General features: G+C 37.5%; 1 protein-coding gene across 2 annotated transcripts in view; it reads left to right on the plus strand.

Moving 5' to 3' along the window:
• The window catches only part of BMP5 (bone morphogenetic protein 5), a 55,639-nt gene extending 34,575 nt beyond the window's left edge, over positions 1-21,064 (plus strand). For both annotated transcript variants that reach the window (XM_005518110.3, XM_088053652.1), the window contains 4 exons: positions 6,936-7,133; positions 13,086-13,162; positions 15,043-15,153; positions 18,795-21,064. In XM_005518110.3, coding sequence (XP_005518167.1) covers positions 6,936-7,133; positions 13,086-13,162; positions 15,043-15,153; positions 18,795-18,944 — 536 coding nt within the window. In that variant the 3' untranslated portion in view covers positions 18,945-21,064. The remainder of the gene's footprint in view (positions 1-6,935; positions 7,134-13,085; positions 13,163-15,042; positions 15,154-18,794) is intronic.
• Positions 21,065-21,303: the final 239 nt, after the last annotated feature.

Genomic DNA, 21,303 nt, shown 5'->3' on the forward strand with positions numbered 1-21,303 from the left:
AAATCTACCAGCACACCAGAGGGGAGGAAACTGGTGTCAACTTTGAAAAAACAAAGAAGATTAAGATTTCTGTTATCACATAGTGCCATAGAAGGTTTATTTGGGCTTTCCTTCTTTTTGAGGTGGGCAAGCAGCAGGAACCCCCAGCTCCCTGACACTGGCTCTTATTTCAAGTATGTTTTTTTCCCTCAGAGCAAAATCAAACTTGAAAAAAATAGATTCCTCAATCCAGGTGAAGCCTGTGGAAGGCCAGTTCTCCCTTCAGCATGAATTTGGGTACTCTCTGGTGTGTGTCCCCTGGAAGGGAATTTGTTTCTTAACTCAACATGCTGCATGAAGGATTGGTGAAGTTCTCCAGAGATGCTGGGCAAGAAACGGAAAAACACAGTCTCTCTTTTTTAGTCTCTCTTCCTTTTAGCCTAGATCTTCCAAGGTGTCTTTCTCCAAGAAAGGCAGCTTTCTTGGTGTGGCATGGAGTGGCTGGTTTGCTTTCAAGCCATGGCTGCCTGTGGCAGCACTCTGGCCTCTTCATGTACTTGTACTTGTACTTCATGTATATTTGATGTTGTTTTGGCCTCACCATTACCACACTAAATGTCATCAGTTTATCCTACAGCTGACCCCAGACAACCTTGGCACCTCACTTACATGACCATGGTAGCTATCAAGTACTCTGGAGGATGCTGCTGGGGTGTTACCTTTAAACCTCTTGATGGATCTGGCATTTAGAAGTCAAACTATGAGGGGCAATTTCACCTTCATTACTATCCTTATAGTGGGAGAACTTAGGAAATATGTATTTATATTGACACATATATATAGACTTTGGCAGGCAATAGCTCTGACTAAATTCTGAGCCATCTGGAAGCCATATAGCCATGTTAGCACAGCACTGAACCCGAGCTAATACATCCTGCCCCTCAGCAGGTTTTATTAGCTTGGGCTCAGACACTGCCTAAGTACAGCTACATTCATTTCTGGTTCAGAGCTGACTTTGGCCAAACTTGCACTAGTTTTAAATTAAACATGTTCAGGAATACTGTGGTGTGCAACAAGCTGGGGGGATGAGTCTCTCAGTCTCCAAAACAGGGTGGTCCCATGACAGCTGCCCCCATGAGAAAGGTGCAGTGCTGCAGTGCTGCCTTGAGGTTCTGTTGACTCCGTGGTGGAGCTGGCACAGGGTGTAAATGCACCAGGAGCACACTCCCACCCTGAGCAGAGAGGATGATCCAGTTCCAGCACTGTTAATTTGCTCAGATAGGTGAAACCACCGTTTCCATCTGGGTCACAAACACGATCTGCATTCTGCGTTGTGTTGGCTTGTAGCAAGTGAACACACCTTTTGTTAGTAAGGGCACGCTCAATTTAAGCAGAAGAGCCAAGAAGGGGAGTGAAATGGGCTCCCAACCCTTCTCCTGCCACCACTGGTGCACACTGGTCCTGGCTGTACAGCTGTGCAAATCACCCCACACCCTGCCCCCCAGACAGATGAAGGATACATCTGCTTCTCAACACCACTACTTTAGAGATAATGACATTTGTGTTCCATTCCATTCAGAAAGCTTTTATCCATTTTATTCTTTGGTGGATGACCAATTAATCTAATCTCTCCTTGTTTTATTGTCTTCCTGAACACATTTTTTAATGGTGCAGAAAAGCCCCAGGACTCCCACAAGCCACTCACAGTTTAAGTGCATTAACTTGAAAGGATAAATCACATACTTACAGAGCATTTTTTTGTATAATTACATCTGATTTTTTGTGTAAGCGTATATAGTACTGCCATATTATACAGCATATCAGGGTTCCTTATGTGTTCCCAAGTGCTTTCTTCAAGAGCTGTATGAATACCAAAATTAGCAGAAAAAGATACCCAAAATTCCTTCAAATGAACAGAGTAAAAACACCTAAATGTAAGATTTGACAAAGAATAGGTTAATCTTGTCTTGACTAAAGCTGTGAAACCTAGGCAAGGCAGAGCAGAACATCCAAGACCACCCATTTGTCAGAATTCCTTAAAGCCTACAGGGAGAAGAAGAGTTAATAAAACACATAAAGCTTGTCTCAAAAACATATTTTATGTTGTTATAGATAAATGTGTCCACCAAAGGAAAAGTTTGCACAACAGTTTACGTAGATAATACAATAGAGACAATAAAAAATACTTTAGAGTTGGAGTGTTGAGAATGTGTTATATAAGGACCATCACATCTCTGTTATTAGCTTTTCTCCCGCCCTTTTAAAAAATAATTTTATGTAGCTAAGCTCTACCTCAATTTTTTTGTTTCAAATCCCATTGCTCTCAAGAGTACTGTTCAGCATGAGAAACCACAAAAGTTTCTCTCTAATTTTGAAAACTACTGTGTGAGCTTTCATAGTCAGAGCCAATGGGCTTTTCTTTTTCTCAAATATTAAATGTTATTGGACCCCGGATGCTCAGGATCTTTCTTTAAAAGGCCTTTCCCAAACCTCATTTCAAATTTCACTCCCCAAATGAAGGAAATCATAGGTGTGGCATTGGAATTTTAATTTATTTTTCAGAAAACTGTGTTGAAATGAATTCCCAGAATCACTACATCTTTCATTTCTGAGTACATTTCTAAGGACAAATATGTAAAATTATTACTAAAATAACTACTGTGACCTAGCAGTAATGGTTAATCTGTAAAACGTGTTTTGTGACTTCTTGAACACTTTTGAAAGTAAATAAGTTCTTGTTTTTCATAACAAAATGAGTGGTTTGGTGCAGGCTGATGACTCAGGACAAAATAATGGATTTTGGAATTACTCATTGTGCTGTGTTGCCAGTGTAAATCTGGCTAGGATGCATAATGACTGAAAGCTCTTGCAAAATAAGTGTCTGATCAATATTTTACTTAAAATATATATCTCTGAGGAGATAAAGCCAAGGCATAGATCCTACTGTCATTGGCATACACACTGGCAGTCTCAGAAAAAGTCAGCTTTCTGAATGTTATGAAAAACAAGGGTATGTCTCCAGGTCAAGACTGCAAGACAGATCGTTATTGAAAGCTTGAAGGGCTCTTGCATTTCCATTTGAAGCAGCTGGGGGGGAAATGAACTTTTAAGATGGAATTCGATCAGTTCATGAGAAGAACTGTATAATGTGACTGCATGTGACAGCACTGAAGCAGACAAAGTGACACAGCAAATAGCTCTGCAGTTATCATCCTGAGTGCTATTCCTGTTCTGTGGGTGAAAAAACAAAAAGCACAAAATTGTCAGGATTGTTGAGACAGGACTTTTTCATAAGCTGTACTTCACAGTTATTTTTGCAGCAGCGATTCCTTTATGATGAGGGGAGAGAATGTGAAAAGGCAAATAGTATTCATTCAGTTCAGTCAGTCAAACCCAAACTTCCATGCAAGCTTTTATGCAAACAGCTAAGGGCACTTTACTATCAAATAGCATAAAAGCCAAAAAGAAGTTTAAATGCCAAGTCAAACAAATATGTCTTGCCAAAGACTCAGAATCCTATGAATAAGGACTAAGGAGTTCAGCAAATTTGAAACATAATGCTTTAAATAAGCCTTAGTCTCCAATTATACCTGCCAGTATGCAGAAGAGATAATTAATCGTCTGAGCACTATTGAGAAGTGCATGCCAGAATGTGAAGAATACAAAGGATCTGGACTATCACTGCACAGAGTAAATCCATCTATTTTGGGCTTTTTTCTAGGTGCAGGGTCAGTTGCAGTGGCTAAGTTCAGTGGAGCAGGCACTAGCAGATTGCTGGTTGCTTGCATGTTCTTCTGCAATCTGAAGAAAATTTTTGAAATCCTCAGAATTAAACATATGATGGAAGGACAAAACCAAACCCATTTTTCAGAATGCTTGACAACATTGTTCAGAGATGCTCAAGAGAAGCAGAAAGACAAACCTTGCTGTTTTTGTTTTATGAGTTTCATCTGGCTGAAGCTCCAAGTGTAGTTAAGCAGGTCAGCCTGAGTCATTCAGTTGACTTTAGAAAGTATTGCTTCAGTGCCACAGTATGGAACAACTACATGCCTTGGAGACCTGGAGTTTCAGTTGTCATTGAAGCCAAGAGTTTTCTAAATGCTTACAAGAAATGACAGATTAAAATCACTTACAAAAATGAAGCCCATGAATGCTTTTTGCTACAAGGGGGAATTCAGGATAGATTAATTTTATTTTTTTTTAAGGTATTCTGAAATTGACACTACAAACAAAAATAGGGACTACCTAACAAGACCATGGCACACACAGTGGAGTTACTGATGTGGCAGAAAGCATGGTGCTTTTCAGAGGCAGAATGCTTTGAAATACCTCCTGTTTAAGAAGGGGCAATGCCTTTTAGACTGAAGGCAAATATCCCACATGTACACAATTTTTTTTTCTTTTTTTTTCTTTCTTCTTTTTTTTTTTTAAATAAAGGATAATAGAAGTTCTGTAAATGAAAACTTTCTTTTGAAAAGGAGCAATCTAAAATGGAGACAACATATGTAGTTTGAATTTCTGAACCAAACAGAACAGAGGTCCTCCTCAGAAGAAATATAGCGTCTCAAGGGCAGTGTATATTTTGATTGCTTCTTCTTCTGAAAGCTGCAGTTAAGCTAAGGTATATGATAAACTGAGAGAGAAAAGTTTAACAATGTAGCCACAGGAGTCAATAAAAGTTTTCCTCTGCACTAGAAGCAGATCCAGTGCATATACCATGCATGAGTTGAACAAATGAGTCCTAAAATCTTATGCTGGCTGCTCAGAAGATCAAGCACATAAAGGAACATAGTCACATAAGCTGTTTGTGTAAAAAGGCTGTGGGTTACAGGATTAATTTTTTATAGTATATCTCTATACCCTGGATAACCAAGTAAGCCTTAACTTGTGGAATCTTAATAGCCATCTTATTGCTGAAGTCTAAAGGAAACCCAGAGGAAACTTAATAATATTAAAAGTTATTTTAAAGGGAGTTCACATTGGTTTGAAGGATATTTTTCTTCGCACACAATATCCACCATTGTAAATTCAGAGAACCTATATTTAAATTCAGAAAAGCTTCACACACCTTTACAGTTCTCAATATATAAATCTAATAGTATTCTTAAAATGTCCACCAGTAAAGCATTAATATTTTACAGATAAAATTAAAATTCTCAAAGTCATTGGAATGAAAAATAAAGAAAAATAGTAAAAATATTCCCTCTAGAAATGAAGGGAAATGTGGAACTTTGTGGTAAGAAGCTAGCTTGTCCATGTTGTTATGAATAGAGAATAGCGTGTACAGTTTTTCATATCTGACTTGCAACAGAAGATTGGAACATATAGAAATTAATGTTACTGAATTATTTAATAGTAACTCAAACACATGAAAAGAAGAATTAAAAAAACACAAGACTAAAAAGGCATTTAAAATGAAATCAGAAGCTTCAACAAATATATTTTTCCCTTGCAGTCAAAAAAGTAATTATCAAAATTGTTCAGAATATGTTGCCAATTACTCTGCTCCATAACTGCTAACTTTCTCAGTTCTTCTCTTGCCTTTGCTGGGCTCTCTGTCACTGGAAACATCTTAAACCAATTTAAAGTGCTACACCTGAATAAACATGTTGTAAAAGTGTTTATGTATTGAAGTGGGTCAGTTCAAGGTATGGTATTTGGCTGGAACTTCTAATTTCTCTTTTTACTGCAAAAGGGCTGCCAGAAGGAGGAAGTCTGAGCTGAATTAATACATTTGTTACAGTGGAAGTAGAATGGAAACTACTTTAACCACAAATCAAACTGCCTCTTTCATTTACGCCAGTGATAGAGTTTTTTTAAGAAATATAGACTCTGGCGTGCAGCCACTGTAAGTTTGTGTTTGAAAAAGAAACCTATATGCTGATTTCTATAAGGTTTACTCCTATGCTTGTTTTCAAGTTCTTTTTCAGGGTGATTGTGTTAACAGCATTATACATTTGTGAGGCAGATGCTCCTTCGTTGGGCACGTAACAAATTTTCCAGTGGGTTTAGAAGAATCCTGAGGCGCCCCGATGCCGCCCAGTGCACGGTGCCAGTGCCCATACCTTCCCGTTTAAAGGACCTCTGTGTCCCCACCCTGCACAGCTGCACAGCTTCACATGACACTGTCTCATTTTCTGACGCTTGAAGGGCTCTGCATAATACACGTATGCACAAAAGTGTTTATGCTGCCAAAATAAATTCTGTTAAGAGTGAGGGTTTATTTGCTAAAATGTCACTGATGCAGTTTCAGTGACTTGATTTGCTTTCCTTTCTTTCAGTGAGGTTTAGACCACATAATATAGTGAGGTTACCACACAGTCCTGACTGAACAAATATTTTAAAGAAATATGCACATCCCCTGGGAACAGAACCAGAGTCAATAATACACATATTTCAAGCTCTCTTCTCTTGAACAGCTGAATGGCTTCCTACCTTTAGTGGTGAATGAACATCAGTTTGAGTAACACTGGACAATATTTATTTTTAAAGCAGAATTATATTTATTTTCTACACTTCTATTTGCTACTGGTTTGCTTTGGGGATATAAGCTTCCACATCCCACTGAAACTATGCAAAATTAGAAGACCGCATTACATTATCTTTTCTATATAAAATAGGCTTTAGTGGGTTCATTTTTTTTTCAGTGCTATAGATGTATGCATAAGACTGAATTAAAACACTTCTGTAATGAATAAGATATATAGTACACAGAGACTGCAATTTTATGCAATAAGAAATTGTACCTGTAAAAGCTGTTGGAACTTTTGTAAATTGTTGAGCTTTCTGTCTTTTTAATTCTGCTCAACAAAATGTGAATAGGATTCCTAATCATGTAAATTCAGGATTGAAGCAAATTCCTTGCTATTCAGGATTCAGTCAGTAGTTGAACTCCTGCTGTGGCTTTGGGAGGGACACAAGTTCACCTTTTAACTTGCAATTTCCATTGCTTTTAGGTCGAAGTATCAATGTTAAATCTGCTGGCCTGGTTGGAAGACATGGGCCTCAGTCAAAGCAGCCATTCATGGTTGCATTCTTCAAGGCAAGTGAAGTGCTTTTCCGCTCTGTCCGAGCAGCCAACAACAAAAGGAAAAATCAGAACCGCAACAAATCCAGCAGTCAACAGGAGTCCTCTAGGATGCCAAGCATTGGGGGTAAGATGGAGCTATGACTTAGTGTTCTTTTTATAAGAGGTATGGGCACCTGCTCAAACGCAGTGCAGTCACAACAGGCTCAAAAAGGTGTTGCTCACTTGCTGAACTGTCAGAAGCAGTGTTCCCACTCCTCTTTTGTTATGTTGGCCCTGGTGTGACCTACCTTCTGTAAGTCAGATCAGTTACATGTACATTGTGGGCCGCAGGAGGGTGAAATGAACAACTAGTTTAAGAAAGGCTGTGTCTGAGCTTGAACCTAAGCCTACTCAGTATGCAACTGGATGATATCTTTGCTATGCATAAGTGAAAAATAGAGGTAAAGAAAATGATTGCACCCCTACTACTTGTCTAGGAAGCCAAGATGTAACATAAAAATCTCAGTACTGGAAATGAGGAAGCTTAACCAATCTGAAAAATCATAAACTGTTTAGAAGTTCAGACCAGCTGACAAGTAATGATGTAAATATAAAATATATTCCTCTATGGAATGAATTTGGTCCTTACCTGAAAGGTACTGACAATAATGCACATGAAAATGTCCTTAATCTCTTTAGAGCCTGGAGAAATTTTGTTCCATTTTTTCCTGAAACAATCCTTTCAGCTGAAGGCAAAGTCACTTTCTATGTATTCTCACTTTTGAACAAACATTTCTCCTTTCTGGGAAAGCGGTGTGAAAGTGTTTCTTTCTAGAAGCACGACAGATTTAGTAACAGCATATGAAAACCTTAATGTAAGTGCTGCTCTTAAATCCCGTGGATATTTACAAGTAAGCAAATCAGTATTTTGTGGAAGGAATTTAGCCTTGTGGTGGGGCTCACCTAGTTGAGGAGAAGTGTTATTAGCAACATGCATTACTTATATCTGTCTCAGAATGTTGACAGAGGCAGGCTAGAGACTACTCTAATGCAATACATTTGCATTAATGCATGCATTAATACTTAGCCTTTACCAGATCTTTTGCAGAAGCATAATTTTATGATAACAACAAAAAAATACTGCTGAATTTCTAGAGAAATCAAAGAAATTATTTAAATATTTTTTCATAGTCCCTGGAAAGTCTGCTAATTTTGAGAATCACATTACTTCGGGTGAAGGGTGTGTACCTAAGTATATTGTACACACAAGATACCTAAATATAAATATCACACTTTCACATTGAATCCTATGTGTCTAGTGCATGAAAAAATGAGAATTGAACAGATTTCTTAAGCCTCATTGATTATAGCAGGAAAGCCAAACACAAGCTCCTTGCTGGTTTAACCTGGGAGAAAACAAAACCTTATCACCTGCTGGCAAGTTACATTGACATAAGAGTTACCTCAGGGACAGCTGTCTGTAAGCTCAGTTGAAAGCTGTCTTTAAGCCTTGTCTGTGCATCCAGTTGTGCTCCAGACCTGTTGTAAAACAAGACAAATCAGAACATCTCTAGTGAAATGTGCATTATGAAACAAATTATCTCCTAATCTCTTTAAGGTCTACATAAGCACAAAGCACATCACTACATATGTTGATCCATAGCAGATCTCTTTCAAAAGAGATTGCAGTTCAAGAAAACCATGTTGTTAAAACAAGACCAGGTTAAGAAGAAATTGCACATGCAATTGCATTAAAATCAGAGGCACTGACCATTGCCTGGTGAGGGAGGCAGCAGGATACAGGCAGGCTGGAAAAGATGGCAAAGTTGAAGGTATGTAAGTGACCACAGCTTCACATAGCAGGATCCTCCGTGGCAAAACTGCTTGGAGGTGTAGCTCCTGCACCGTGGCAATCCACATTCCATGCTCCTGCCCTGCAATTTACCTCAGCAATGGCCATGTCCCAAATAAATAAACTTCTTTCATTTGAGTGTCATTAATGATCGTTCACTGGACTTTTCCTACCATGGGTGATCCAGAACACTTTTAATAACTACTCCAACAGTCATGAAATACTGTGGATGACCACGCTGAAGGCTACAAAGGCAATGCACGGATTCTATCCAGATGTCACCATGTGTGAAAAAGACACAGAGAGCAGAACATGTTCTTATTTCTCTGATCTCTGAGTCTTTTCAGAATATAGTCCCTCCATGTAGAGAGCCTGCTATTACAGAGAAGCTATGCTCTTTTCTTCTCATTTCCAGCCCCAGGATCTCAGGGATATACTGCATCCCTTTAGGTTTGTGAAAAAGGCTGATTGTCCAAGTTCTCTACAGCTTCAATAATGAGCAAAACTTCAAAAGTATAATTCACATATTCATATTTAAACACAAAAGTTTTTGGGAAAACAACCGAAGAATTTTGCCCATCATCTTTCTCGTGGAAGAATGTCAATAAACTATATTCAATTCTCATTCACTCCTTGATGCAAGCGCTTGACACAGTGACGGGCAAAGATAGTTGTGTGATTTAGGTCTTCTGTTTCTAAGATTCTTCCATAATCTTGTAGCTACAGCATCTAAGCCAGACACTGACAGTGAAAAATGCTCACTTACATAGCCAGAGGTAATGTAGCCAGACCCAGATAGGTATGTTGTCATTCATCTATGACAGACTTTTGGTATTTCTCTCTCTATACATTTAACACAATCATGTCTTCACTTCCTTCTTCCTCTTTCTTCATTTTCTCCTTCTTTTTTCCCCTTTTCTTTTTTCTTTCTCTTTTTTTCCCTCCTGTTTCCCTTTGCTCTTGCCTGTTGTCATCTTTCTTTTGCCTCTTGCCTTTTGTATTTTGCCTTCTTCTTTTTCCCTTCTTATTTTTTAAGTCCTTGGATTTCAGCAATTAGCTTTACTGTGTTCTCAGCATGTCAAAAGGAAAATTCCACTGGACAGATCAGCTCTTCCAAAGGAAAAGAAATTTTTAAAATTATTCATGAAGTTTCACGAGATCATAGAATGGTTTAGGTTGGAGGTGACCTGGTCAAGTGGAAACTGAGGGGAGTCCCTGCCCCTGGCAGGGGAATTGGAAGTAGATGATCTTTAAGGTCACTTCCAACTTTCTGTGATTCTGTCATATAGACTATCACAATATGAAGAAAATAAAATCTTATGTGTCAATTATTATAACACCTGGGAAATTGTTGACAGAGTTTGGGTCATCATCCCTGTGTTGCTAAGAAATTCAAGAGAAGATGATGTCAATGAAAGAGACAGACAGAATAAAGCTTAGTATTCAGGCTCTACCTGCCTGCTGTGCACAGAGGATTAAACCCTTCTTTATTTACTCAGTTTTATTTTTGTCAAACTGTAGATAGAAGAAAAAATAATTAAAGCCCCCAAACCAAACCAAAACCAGGCAAGTTGTTTACAAAGTATGTCATATAACTCTCCCCTAAAAAATACCTGGCTTAATTTTAAGTTTTTTAGCATTGTCTAAAAAGAATTACAATATAACTGGACACTAGAAAATATCTACATTTAAATACTGAATGGTGACTTACACCAGGAAACTAAAAAACAAACTTACAAAATTTTTGTTCTTATGGAGATAAAACCAGAAAACAATACTTAAGGCTATGTTTTCTGTATGCTATTGGTTGATGTTACACTAACTGATTCAAAATAAAGTATATTGTAATAGTATGTATAAACACATTTTTATGTCTTTATTTCCCCTGGGAAAAAAAAACCAAAAAAACCTCATGAAATTTCTTATATATATATTTTATTGACCTACTTCCACAGCTCTTTCTGTAGGGGTTTAGATTCCCACTGCAGTCCCTGAATAGCTGAGGAACAATGTTTTCTCAATCACAATAGCCTATGGTTTTGATTCTTGACAGAATAAGCATGTGGGCCTTGAAGCTACAATGTGTGAAATTGAATCCTTTGCACCAGATCTTATTTTAAATGTCACATTTAATACTTACATAAAACATTATATTAGATACAACATTTGTCTTACATGAAAGATAGAATTCAAGGAAGGAATTCAGACTTTCCTGAGTCTCACTTTCCTTGTAGGTGAATGGGGTAGGTGGCTTACAGTCTGTACACGCTGGCCATTTTATCAGGTGTTCTGGTGTGACCACACATCATTTGAACCTATATTCAAATGAGTCAGAATATCTCAACAATGATGATATCTGTGCAATGACTTACATATGTATTATTCAGATTTTTGCCTTTAACTGTTCCTGGCCCTAAAACTTCTGCACATGTTCTTGAATATGAAAATGTCACTGCAGAGAAAGCTGGCAACAATGCTATCTCCATCTTTTGTTTGCTTACTTGCTTGGGTGCTATTAAAAACCATATCATGACTTTCCTGACTTTTTCATGTGCATATTTCCACATTTTTCAGTCAGTTTTTTGCAAAGTGACTAGTATTCTATGAATTTTAAATTCCCTCTAATACCTGAGACAGAAAAGCTCAATATTCGCCACCTATTAATACTGACATTAGTGAAAATGAATGTATAGATCCTTGTGAAGAGTGATCAGTGAACCATTTTTTAAAAATTTCTTTACTTTCAACTACCTTCACTGCACTTCTGGAGTGTGTGCAAAACCCATTAGATTATTATAGACAAGTCAGGACAAGCACAACTCAAGCACCCAGGGATTTTGGTTGTATTAAAGGCATATAGATTTTTAAAAAATTGTGATGTCTTAGGGCATCCTGCCTTGCTTCCAGTTACTACTCCAATAAACCAGAGATATCCCATGAGATGTGGGTGTATATTTTGATCCTGCATGCCGTGGGACAACTGAGAGTATCTGAGATGACTACACATAACCAGCTATATGTGAAGATCCTTTAATGACCGTCTTTGAAGGGTTAGGAACACACCACAGGAAAGAACACAGTGTTTGCCTTTAAAAACCAGGATGATTTGAGGCATCATAGCTTAGAAAGCCTAGCGTAACATCCCTGATGCTTATTAAGTATTGGAAATGGACATATCATTACTTGTGGACAGCTTTTGACACAGTTTTGGGAGTCATATTGGACCCATGTGTATTCAATAGAAAGAAGGTACACAGATTGTTGAAAAAATAAAGAAAAAGCCTATTCAAAGAGCATGTTACCAATGAGAGAAAAAATTGTCTATGTATTTTGAATGACACCTTGTTGAGTCTCTTCTGGATCTGGTTCAGTCCAATCTTTTATTGGTAGCTTGGATGATGGAGCTCTCCTCCCAGATCTCATATCCTCTGTGAACTTGCAGAGAACACATTCTGTTCTATTGTCCAAGCTGACTAGCTCTATAAACCAACCTTGGGGCCTAATGTGATGAAGGCATGACCCTGTTCCCATCCTTTCCTGTTACTAAGGAGCAGTAAGGAACAAGTACTAGAATTTCTCCAGGAGTAAGGTTGTCTTGGAGAAGCATGTATAGAAGGTGCTTGGTGTCCTTTTATCCTGATACACCTCTGCCAGAGAGCTTTCAGTTCTTTAAAAATCACCTGTCAGTCTACTAGTATAGTATTAGCAACTAAGGATCGTCAAGTCATGAATATTTCTAGAATATGTGGTAAAAATTAAGAAGTATAATATGTGCCACTATGTGTTTAACTAAGAGATTTTTGGCCCTTGTTTCAGGACATTTTTTATTGCTGCTAATTCATCTTTTGAATTGGGCTACTTTCTTTACCTGGCAATTAAGCCATGCCAACCTACAGACAATTTCCCCATATTTTGGATCAGGCTCTCTCACTTGTCCTCTTTGATTACCTGTGTGGATATTTTCAGATGTGTTACCCAGCTAGCCAGCAAATAGACATCTTGTAAACCTGTTTCCCCTAATGCTGTATGCATTATTTTGCCAGTGTACAGAGATTGTGTCAGTCTGACTGTACTGATTCTTTATTTCCAGGTTTACATTGCCTTTACAACTAACCCTAGGAATATAAATGACAATACGGTTTTATTTTCCTTTGTACAGGTTGGTAAGGATCTCAAAAATAGCTAAAGCTTGTCAGTCCTAGCAATGCTTCCAAATAATTTATTAATGTTATTTACTTCCTGTAGATTATAACACAAGTGAGCAAAAACAAGCTTGTAAGAAACATGAACTTTATGTGAGTTTCCGAGACTTAGGATGGCAGGTAAGATTATAAATTCTTTACTCTTTCCTAACAGTTCAAACTCTGACAATTGATTTTCAAGTCCCCCATTATTTACACTCTGTTTTCTTTAGGGAAATTGATATTCCAATGATGAGAGACAAATTCTTTAAATGCATTTTGTAACAAATCGTTATCAGTATTTCTATCACTATGACTTTACCTTTTTTAGCTCTTCTCTCACAAATATTGCATACATTAGCAGCTTTATTATTTGGATTCATTCACATAAAGATACATTTAAACTACTGCTCAAGAGAGAAGTGACTATGCAGTAAATAAAACCAAAATCCCCACACCAAGTACTGAAACATTTTAAATTTTCACTAGTTCAGATTTAAACCTCCATTGTTCAGTGCTGTCTGCTGCAGGTCAGAGATTTCACTGGGGTAGGGTCCTTTGGGAAATAAATCTTGGATCATTGCTCAGTGATCTTTATGATACCATAGCTAATTTCATATAATTTCTGAGGAAAACTCATCCTGCCACACAGTAACAAAAATATAATGTACTTGCAGTAAAAGGTCATGAAGTCAGAGGCAGGGCAAAGAAAATAGAGAATATGGGAAAAGAAAATAGAAACCAGTCTATGGTTTTTTCCCAGAAAGCAAGGAAATATCTATAAACAAAGAACAAGAAGGCCTTCAGCAATCTATAACTATTGCATATGTAGCTAAGAACTCAGGGATAGTTGTCTGTGCATTTCACAGTTCTCTGAATTATTTTAAAACAACCCTCCAGGAGCGGAACAAGTCTATGAGGAGAAAAATTATGCTATCTCTTTAGTGACAGCTCATCCTTTATGTATCTAACTCAGATTCTCACATGGCCTCATTATCCTGCCTGACATTTTGTAGTATATTTATCCCCACAGCAGCCTGAAGAAGTAGGCAGAGGCTGTTTTCCCAAGTCTGCAAAGCATAATTATCCTGTCCAGAGCCACAGAGCAGGCTTGTGGTATTGAACCCAGGCCACTGAAAAAGTGAGCCATTGTCTCTTGATTACTGGGGTTTTTTTTCAGATATCAACAGGGGGTTTTTTTGTTTGTTTGTTTGTTTTTTTATCAGTAAATTCTGATATGCTCCAAGATGTGCTAGGCTCTCAGGTCAGTAGCCATAGTGGCCATGGTAGTCAAAGAAAAAAGAAAATCTATTTTTTTGTACAAAGACTACTGTAAGAATTAAAAGTTTCATCTGGAAAGCCAGAGCTACACTGTACAATATTTGACCAGTGAAACACAGAGTGAAATAGGATACCAAAAAAAAAAAAAAAATACAAATCCCAAGAAGTAGCTACATGATCCTCTCTGCCCTTCCTGCAGCACCTTCATTACCTGCCAGAGGAGGAACTCAGCAAACTAAACACAGAGCTTTCATTAACATTTTTAAATATTTTCCTTCTTGTGGTCTTTTGTCCATGCTGTGTTGCTCAAAATACTGAAAATATATGATTCATTGACATGCCAACAGGTAATCACTAGCAATGCTCAGTCTCACACAATAATACAGTTAATACTATTGAGTATGCTGAAGGAAGAGAATGCATTTTAGCTACTTTTGTTGCACTAAGAAGGGCTCAAGATTTTTAGTCTGGAAGGAAAAGCATTCTGCAAATATATTTTAATCCTTAATCTGCCTTATAGCTTCATTAGTTGGTATTCAGTACAGATATTTAGGTTTAATTAATTTTCATCTCAATTTTGCATGAACAAAGCAAGTACTTTTTTTTTAATAAAACCCCCAAGCATTTCACATGCCACTTTCTGAAGTTCATTTTGTCATTGAGCAAGTCTTAGTTTGATATAATTATAAAATCCCTGAGTGTGAAACTATACTGAGTGGATTTATTTGTTCTTGTTTTAGGACTGGATTATTGCACCAGAGGGCTACGCTGCATTTTACTGTGATGGAGAGTGTTCTTTCCCCCTCAATGCCCACATGAACGCAACAAACCATGCCATTGTTCAGACTCTGGTATGCCTCTGACTGTGCTCTAGCTGCCTATGCTGCGATTCCTTGTGTCTCTGCTCAGAGTTTGCTCTTCTGTTTACTTCTACTACCTCTACTACCTTCTCTTTACCACTACTTAATTTTGACTATTTGTGGGTAAATCATAACTCGTTTCAAAACCTGCTTTAGTGATTTTGTTGGAGAGAGGATGAACTGCTCAGAGTGGCCTGTGTGGTAGGTTTCCCCTCCATTTCAAATGCAATAGCACATGAGAAGAATGTGTTATATTGCTGGAGAATTGTGTAGACAGGAACCAAAGGGGCCCCCCGGTCTGACTTCCAAGAGTTTTTGCAGCTTATTGAAGCTCATTGTTAACATCTACATGTTATACCTTCCAGAAATGATGACACTTGGCCACTCTGTGGACCTCTGTTGTCAACTGTTGGCAGAGATTCTTACGCTGTAATTTAATGGGAAGCTTTGCAAACAGATGCATTTGCATGTAAGAAATTGTGTTCAGTCATGCCTGGCTTACAAATGCAATTTAAAAATAAGTATGTTTGGATCTGTTGCTCTGCCTGGTACATGTAAAAGGGGATTTGCAGCCAGCTTTCTGCCTCTGCTAATTCTTATGTTAGTCCTGTGCCTCAGCTGGAGCAGCCAAAAAGATGATCTTAGTCGAGGCAGCTGGCTAGGCCTCCTTTACCCCAGCAGTGTTCAGCTACAGAAATCATGACCTTCAGACTATGACTAAATTTAATGCTGTGAGGCTAAAGTCTGGTCAGTCTGGTCAAAACCTGATTTTTCACCTGCCAGCTGAAGAGCTGGCTCTGAATAGCACTGGTATTAGCAGAATGATTGAGAAGGAGAGGAATGAAAGATAATACACAAGGAGGGAGTCCCACCACCAAATGAGAACAGGAAAGGATTGTCATCCCCAGTTAGTTTCTGGAAAGTTCAAGGCACTCAACAGAGATCAGAGAAACATGGAATAAGGTTCTGTTTGAGTTAAACTGATAATGGTAAGGTATCCTGACCATCAGATTATGCTGATGTGTCTGTCCAAGGATAATCATGTTTTTCTTTTATTTTCACATTAAAATCTGGGCCTGAAAACCCTTCCTCCCTTGAGAAATGAGTGGAGTTATTACCTGGGATACTGGTCCAAACAGCCCCCTCAAATTTAAACCCCACACCAAAAAAACAACCCAAAACCAAGCAAGCAAACAAACAAAAATAAAATTTGATTTCTTTCTGATAGAAAACAAGTTCTGCTTGTGAAAATTGCCAAGTATTTCTACATGAGAGAGACCTTTTCCCTTCCATTCAATTTTTCACTTACCTTCTCAAAGTCCAGTCATCAATGCAACATTATTCCTCTGTACTAGAATTCCAGTCAGGAAGATTTACAAAAAGAAGGGAAAATGTCAGAGGCTGAAAATAAGTACAAGTGTGTTAAGGAGTTCAGGTGAAAGGGAACAGAAAATGCTAGTTGGCAAGGAATATAGCAGTATTCTTAGAAGGCAATGAAGAACAAGTATATCTGCAGTCCTGAGCTGAAAAGAAGTAGGTCAGCAAAGCACAGTTACTACACACAGTATAGTATTATGCAAACATTGCCCAGAAAATTGCCAATATCACTGAGATCCCCAGGTTAGAGTTCCCTCCTGCAATTGTGGACTGTTAAATAAGAGTTGGCTCAGTGCTACTTTCTCTTGTGTGTCTTTCCAGTGCAAAAATGGTTATTTTCCCATTGTTAAGAAATGTGTGTAGTTTGTCCTTTTTTTTTTTAAATTGGATACTTAATTTTTCCTCTTTTTATGGCCATTTTGGAATTGTGTGTCTCCCTTTGCATGTACTGTACATGCATTCAGTGCAGCCAAAAAATCATGAGGCCAATTAAATTTTAGCTGTACATAAATTAGATGAGATAACAGTAGTTGGATGCTTTCTGGTTTAAATTATACAAAATTCAGATTTACACAAGGTGTGCATATGGGGATGGCTTGGGAAGCAATTATTCATATGCTCCACCCTAATCCAAATGCAGTCACCTCCTGGCCATAGTGATTACACCATTCTAAAAAAGCCTGTTCTTTGGGTTGGGAAGTGATTGTTCCTTGGTACCCCTCCAAACTTTACTGATTCTTTTTTATTTTTCTATTGAAAAATGAATAGGAGAAATACAGGCCAGTGACTCACTCTCTCTCTCATTTTTTTTGCAAGTGAACTCAGGCAAACAGACAATACAGATGCATATAAATAAAAGACAGGGTGCATTTAATGGGCTCTATAAACTTCCTTCTCCTCTCCTGCATCACCCTCAGTACAGGCACAGGGATAGCATTGACTTCCTGGTCATGCAAGGCAATGGATCATCAGATTGGCTTGCACTGAATTTGGGGAAAATATTTGAAAAGGTTGTGAAAGATCACAGGGCCACAGATCTTCCATCAGGGGTGGCAGGGGCTGGTGGGACCCAGGATTTATAGCTGGGCAAATATCTGCCCAGGTCAGGCACAGTTGCTTTTTTCTCCAGTGCTTTGCTATTAATTTGTTAAATAGTTTTTAAATGTGTCTAAACTGTTACAAAACAGCTACTTCACGATTTATTATTGCTCATTTCAAAAGACCTTCTCATGGTAACTGTTATGTAAAAATCGTTTCCTGATACTGTTCTCTGTTGTCTGGCAAAGGCTCTGGGTTTATATCACTGCAAGACAGATGGCTCTAACAGATTTGCAAAGACTTAACATACAAACAAAACCTATTACTGCTGAAGTCTTCATCCATGCCTTAATAATCTCTCTCTCTATTACAACTCCCTCTTCTCTGGCCTCCCCAGTTTCCTAGCCTTCAGCATGTGTAGAATATTACATTCAATCTTCTTTCAAGTACAAAGAACTTGTATTTCCCCCATTTTATTTCCATTAGATCTTGGTTGTTCTGGGACACTTTTCAAAACTTTTTTCTTTCTCTTTAACCTTTCATTGATATATTTCAGCCTGGTGAACATAAAGACTTCTGCGCCTCAGTCCCTGCCCCAAATATTCTGTCCAGCTGGCAACCAACTTAAGAACTGAGTTTTATTCCAGTGGAAGTAGAATTGGATCCACTGATACCTAGATAAGACCTTAAAATGCACTCATACTGTCTGAGACCCCACATCTTACCATTTCATAGGCTGGAAACAGCTTCATTATGAGGCTTTGCCTGCACTACCTTTGCTGTCTGCCATAGATTTTCCTCCACATTGAGCCCCCAACACAGGAAAGCATTTTAGCACATGCTGGGGTCCTGGTGAGACCTGGGGCTTGAGCCTTTGCTTCATGTTATGCCCTGCCCTCAGCAAAGATGGTACAGACAATATGTTTAAATGTTTTTCCTGAGCAGCTGCCTTACTCCAATTCTTTAAATTTCATCTGAAAGGAAACTTCCTGTCTTGGCCGCTTCTCATTTATCTCTCCATCTGCTTTTATTGTATAACTCTGCCCGTGCAATTGAAATCAGAAAAATGTGCTGGAGGTAAGCTGTACTTTAAAGTTGCTAACCGAGGAAAATTTGTGACCACAGCCCTTGCTGAATTGCAAAGACATGTTTTGCACTGACATTGTCCTTGCACCTCTCTGTTTGATATATGAGCTATGTATTTATCTGTCTTTCAGGTTCACTTGATGTTCCCCGATCATGTACCAAAGCCATGCTGTGCACCAACGAAACTGAACGCAATCTCCGTACTCTACTTTGATGACAGTTCCAATGTTATTCTAAAAAAATACAGGAATATGGTGGTGCGTTCATGTGGCTGCCACTAAAGTAAAAAAAAATAATCTAAAGCAGAGGGTTTTATTCAAAATTGTAATAAAATCAAGATACGAGCATTGCTGATGAAAAGGCAGGCCTAAATTTATTCCATTTCACGTCGTCTCTTGTTTAATTGTACAGTATAATGTATATAGTAGCTTTTATTTATTTAAAAGTATATAGTTTCTTTTGTATGAGCAAAATTTCAGAACCATTTATTTAATGGGTCACCTCACTATGCAGTAGAAGTTCACAAATTAATTTTTTCAATTGACCATACTGAAATCTGCTTTATCCCATTTCAATATTGTTAAATAAAGTGTTTTTCTATAGAATTTTTTTAAGATAGAAACTCCAGAACTTCTGTAACTGCTTTGTATTGCTAGAGGAACTAAAATGCGTTTGTTCATATTATGCCAATGAAAACTGTGGCAAGGTATTTATTTAGAAAAAGGCACAGGAGGAAAAAAAACCTAAACAAAACTGCTCAGCTAAACATATTTTTTCCTTTAGAAGTTTTGCTCCATTAGGAAAAGTGAAATGTTGAACAGTGCTTAAGATGAAAAAATAGAAGTGAAAAAATTGCACATAATTGTTATAACTATTTTCTTTAACAAGTTGAGTGTAACAGGAGGAGTATGTTAGCTTTTGGCTTAGGAGCTGCAAAATTTGTAGAAGACTCCAGGCTTCAGAAATTCTGTGTAGAGATACTCTTGCCTCTGCCTATGACTTTGCAAGTTAACACTACAAATTGAATGACAGCATTCTTACCTCAAATAATATCACTCTATTATCTATGACACTGCTCTGGCAGATATTTTCATAATAGTGTAAAACAAGCCAAAAATCAAACAAAAAATCCACACAAGCCTTCCCATTACATACAGAAGTTACTATATACACAAAGTATGCAGAATACAGGGTATGGAAGGGCTTTGCTTTATTTAGCTCCCATTTTGGATGTGTTTTATGAGTGCGCAAGGGAAGACACAGGGGGTGCAGCAGTTGTCACTTCTTAAACCAAAAATCTTATCCCTGGTGGTGACTGTTTTCAGGAAAAGATAAAAAACAACTTTCATAAGAAGATTCTGGGTAACTTGCAGCCTACTTGCAGTCCCATCTGCTTTTCTATCAGGTGGGGGTTGGTTTAAATAATGAGACTCAATATGGGATATTTTTCCTTTTAGTTAGCATTAATTATTGTAACTTTAATAGTTCTTAAATCCATTTAAATAACTTTTTAGTCCCACTAGACTTTGGCCTCAAGTTAAATCCTTTGGCTGTCAATTACACAACCGATTACAAATTACCATTCCCATCACCACTATAGAGGTTTATTTTTAGTTAATTACACTCAATGTCTTTGGGCACCCCTTTGTTTCAGTGTTATGAAAATGGGAAAATAGAAATGTTTTTCTCTCTATTACATGGCTAATTATAACATACACTTTTATCATGAAGTGCCTTCATTAATAATGCTTCCTTTAAACCATTCTCAAAGAGTTGCTAAAAAATGGATAGGATTTATAAGTTTCTTCTTAGACAGTCTATTCATGTAAACTCTGACTTCTCTTGTTATTTAAAACATCTCAGAAAACTCAGATGATTACAAACTGATAAAATCAGCATGTGTGTGACTGTGTGTATGCATGTGAATAGGCAGCTGCCATTTTTGCAGAAACTAATTTATTTTATCTTGCTATTGGAGTAATACATAAATACTTTCTATGCATACATTCAATTTAAAAAAATAATAATATTACCAGTTCTGATTTCAGCCTTGGGAACTCTTTTCCCTTAACAGAACTGTTCCATTTTACACTGCCATCTGTATTTTATACTGGCATTACCTACATATCTACATTTAGCTGCAGTTCATGCACAATAATGTATAGGAAAAAAGGTCTGTATCTGAATTATCATTTCAAAAAAGTTAAACTCCTCTGTTGTCTTCAAAAAAATACTGGTTTTTTGTATAAATTGGGTAGGTGAATATGCTTTTTTGAGCTCAATTTATTCTAAATGGAATTTGATGAATCCTAAATTTTGGGTACATTAAGTAATATATTTTTAAATAATGGTGTACCATTTTGAGACTAAGAAGCTGAAGATTATTGTTATATTATTCTTTAAAATATGCTGTTGGAGTATATTTCTATATTTTGAGACATAATAAACATGTAATAATGTTTTCCTCTGCTGTGGCTTTGCTTCTTAGACACGTGACAAAATGACATTTACTTGATGAATCTTTTTAAAAGGAAGAGCAGGAGATCATCAATGGTTATGGACAGATTTTGTTATAATTCATTTTTAGTACAGACATTTTGCAAAATTACTTTTATTTTGTTGCTTCTTAAACAGCAGATG

The sequence above is a fragment of the Pseudopodoces humilis genome, chromosome 3, assembly GCF_049639895.1.
Source record: "Pseudopodoces humilis isolate 2021_Gansu_Grassland_sample_001 chromosome 3, ASM4963989v1, whole genome shotgun sequence".
In the NCBI taxonomy this organism is placed as follows: Eukaryota; Metazoa; Chordata; class Aves; order Passeriformes; family Paridae; genus Pseudopodoces; species Pseudopodoces humilis.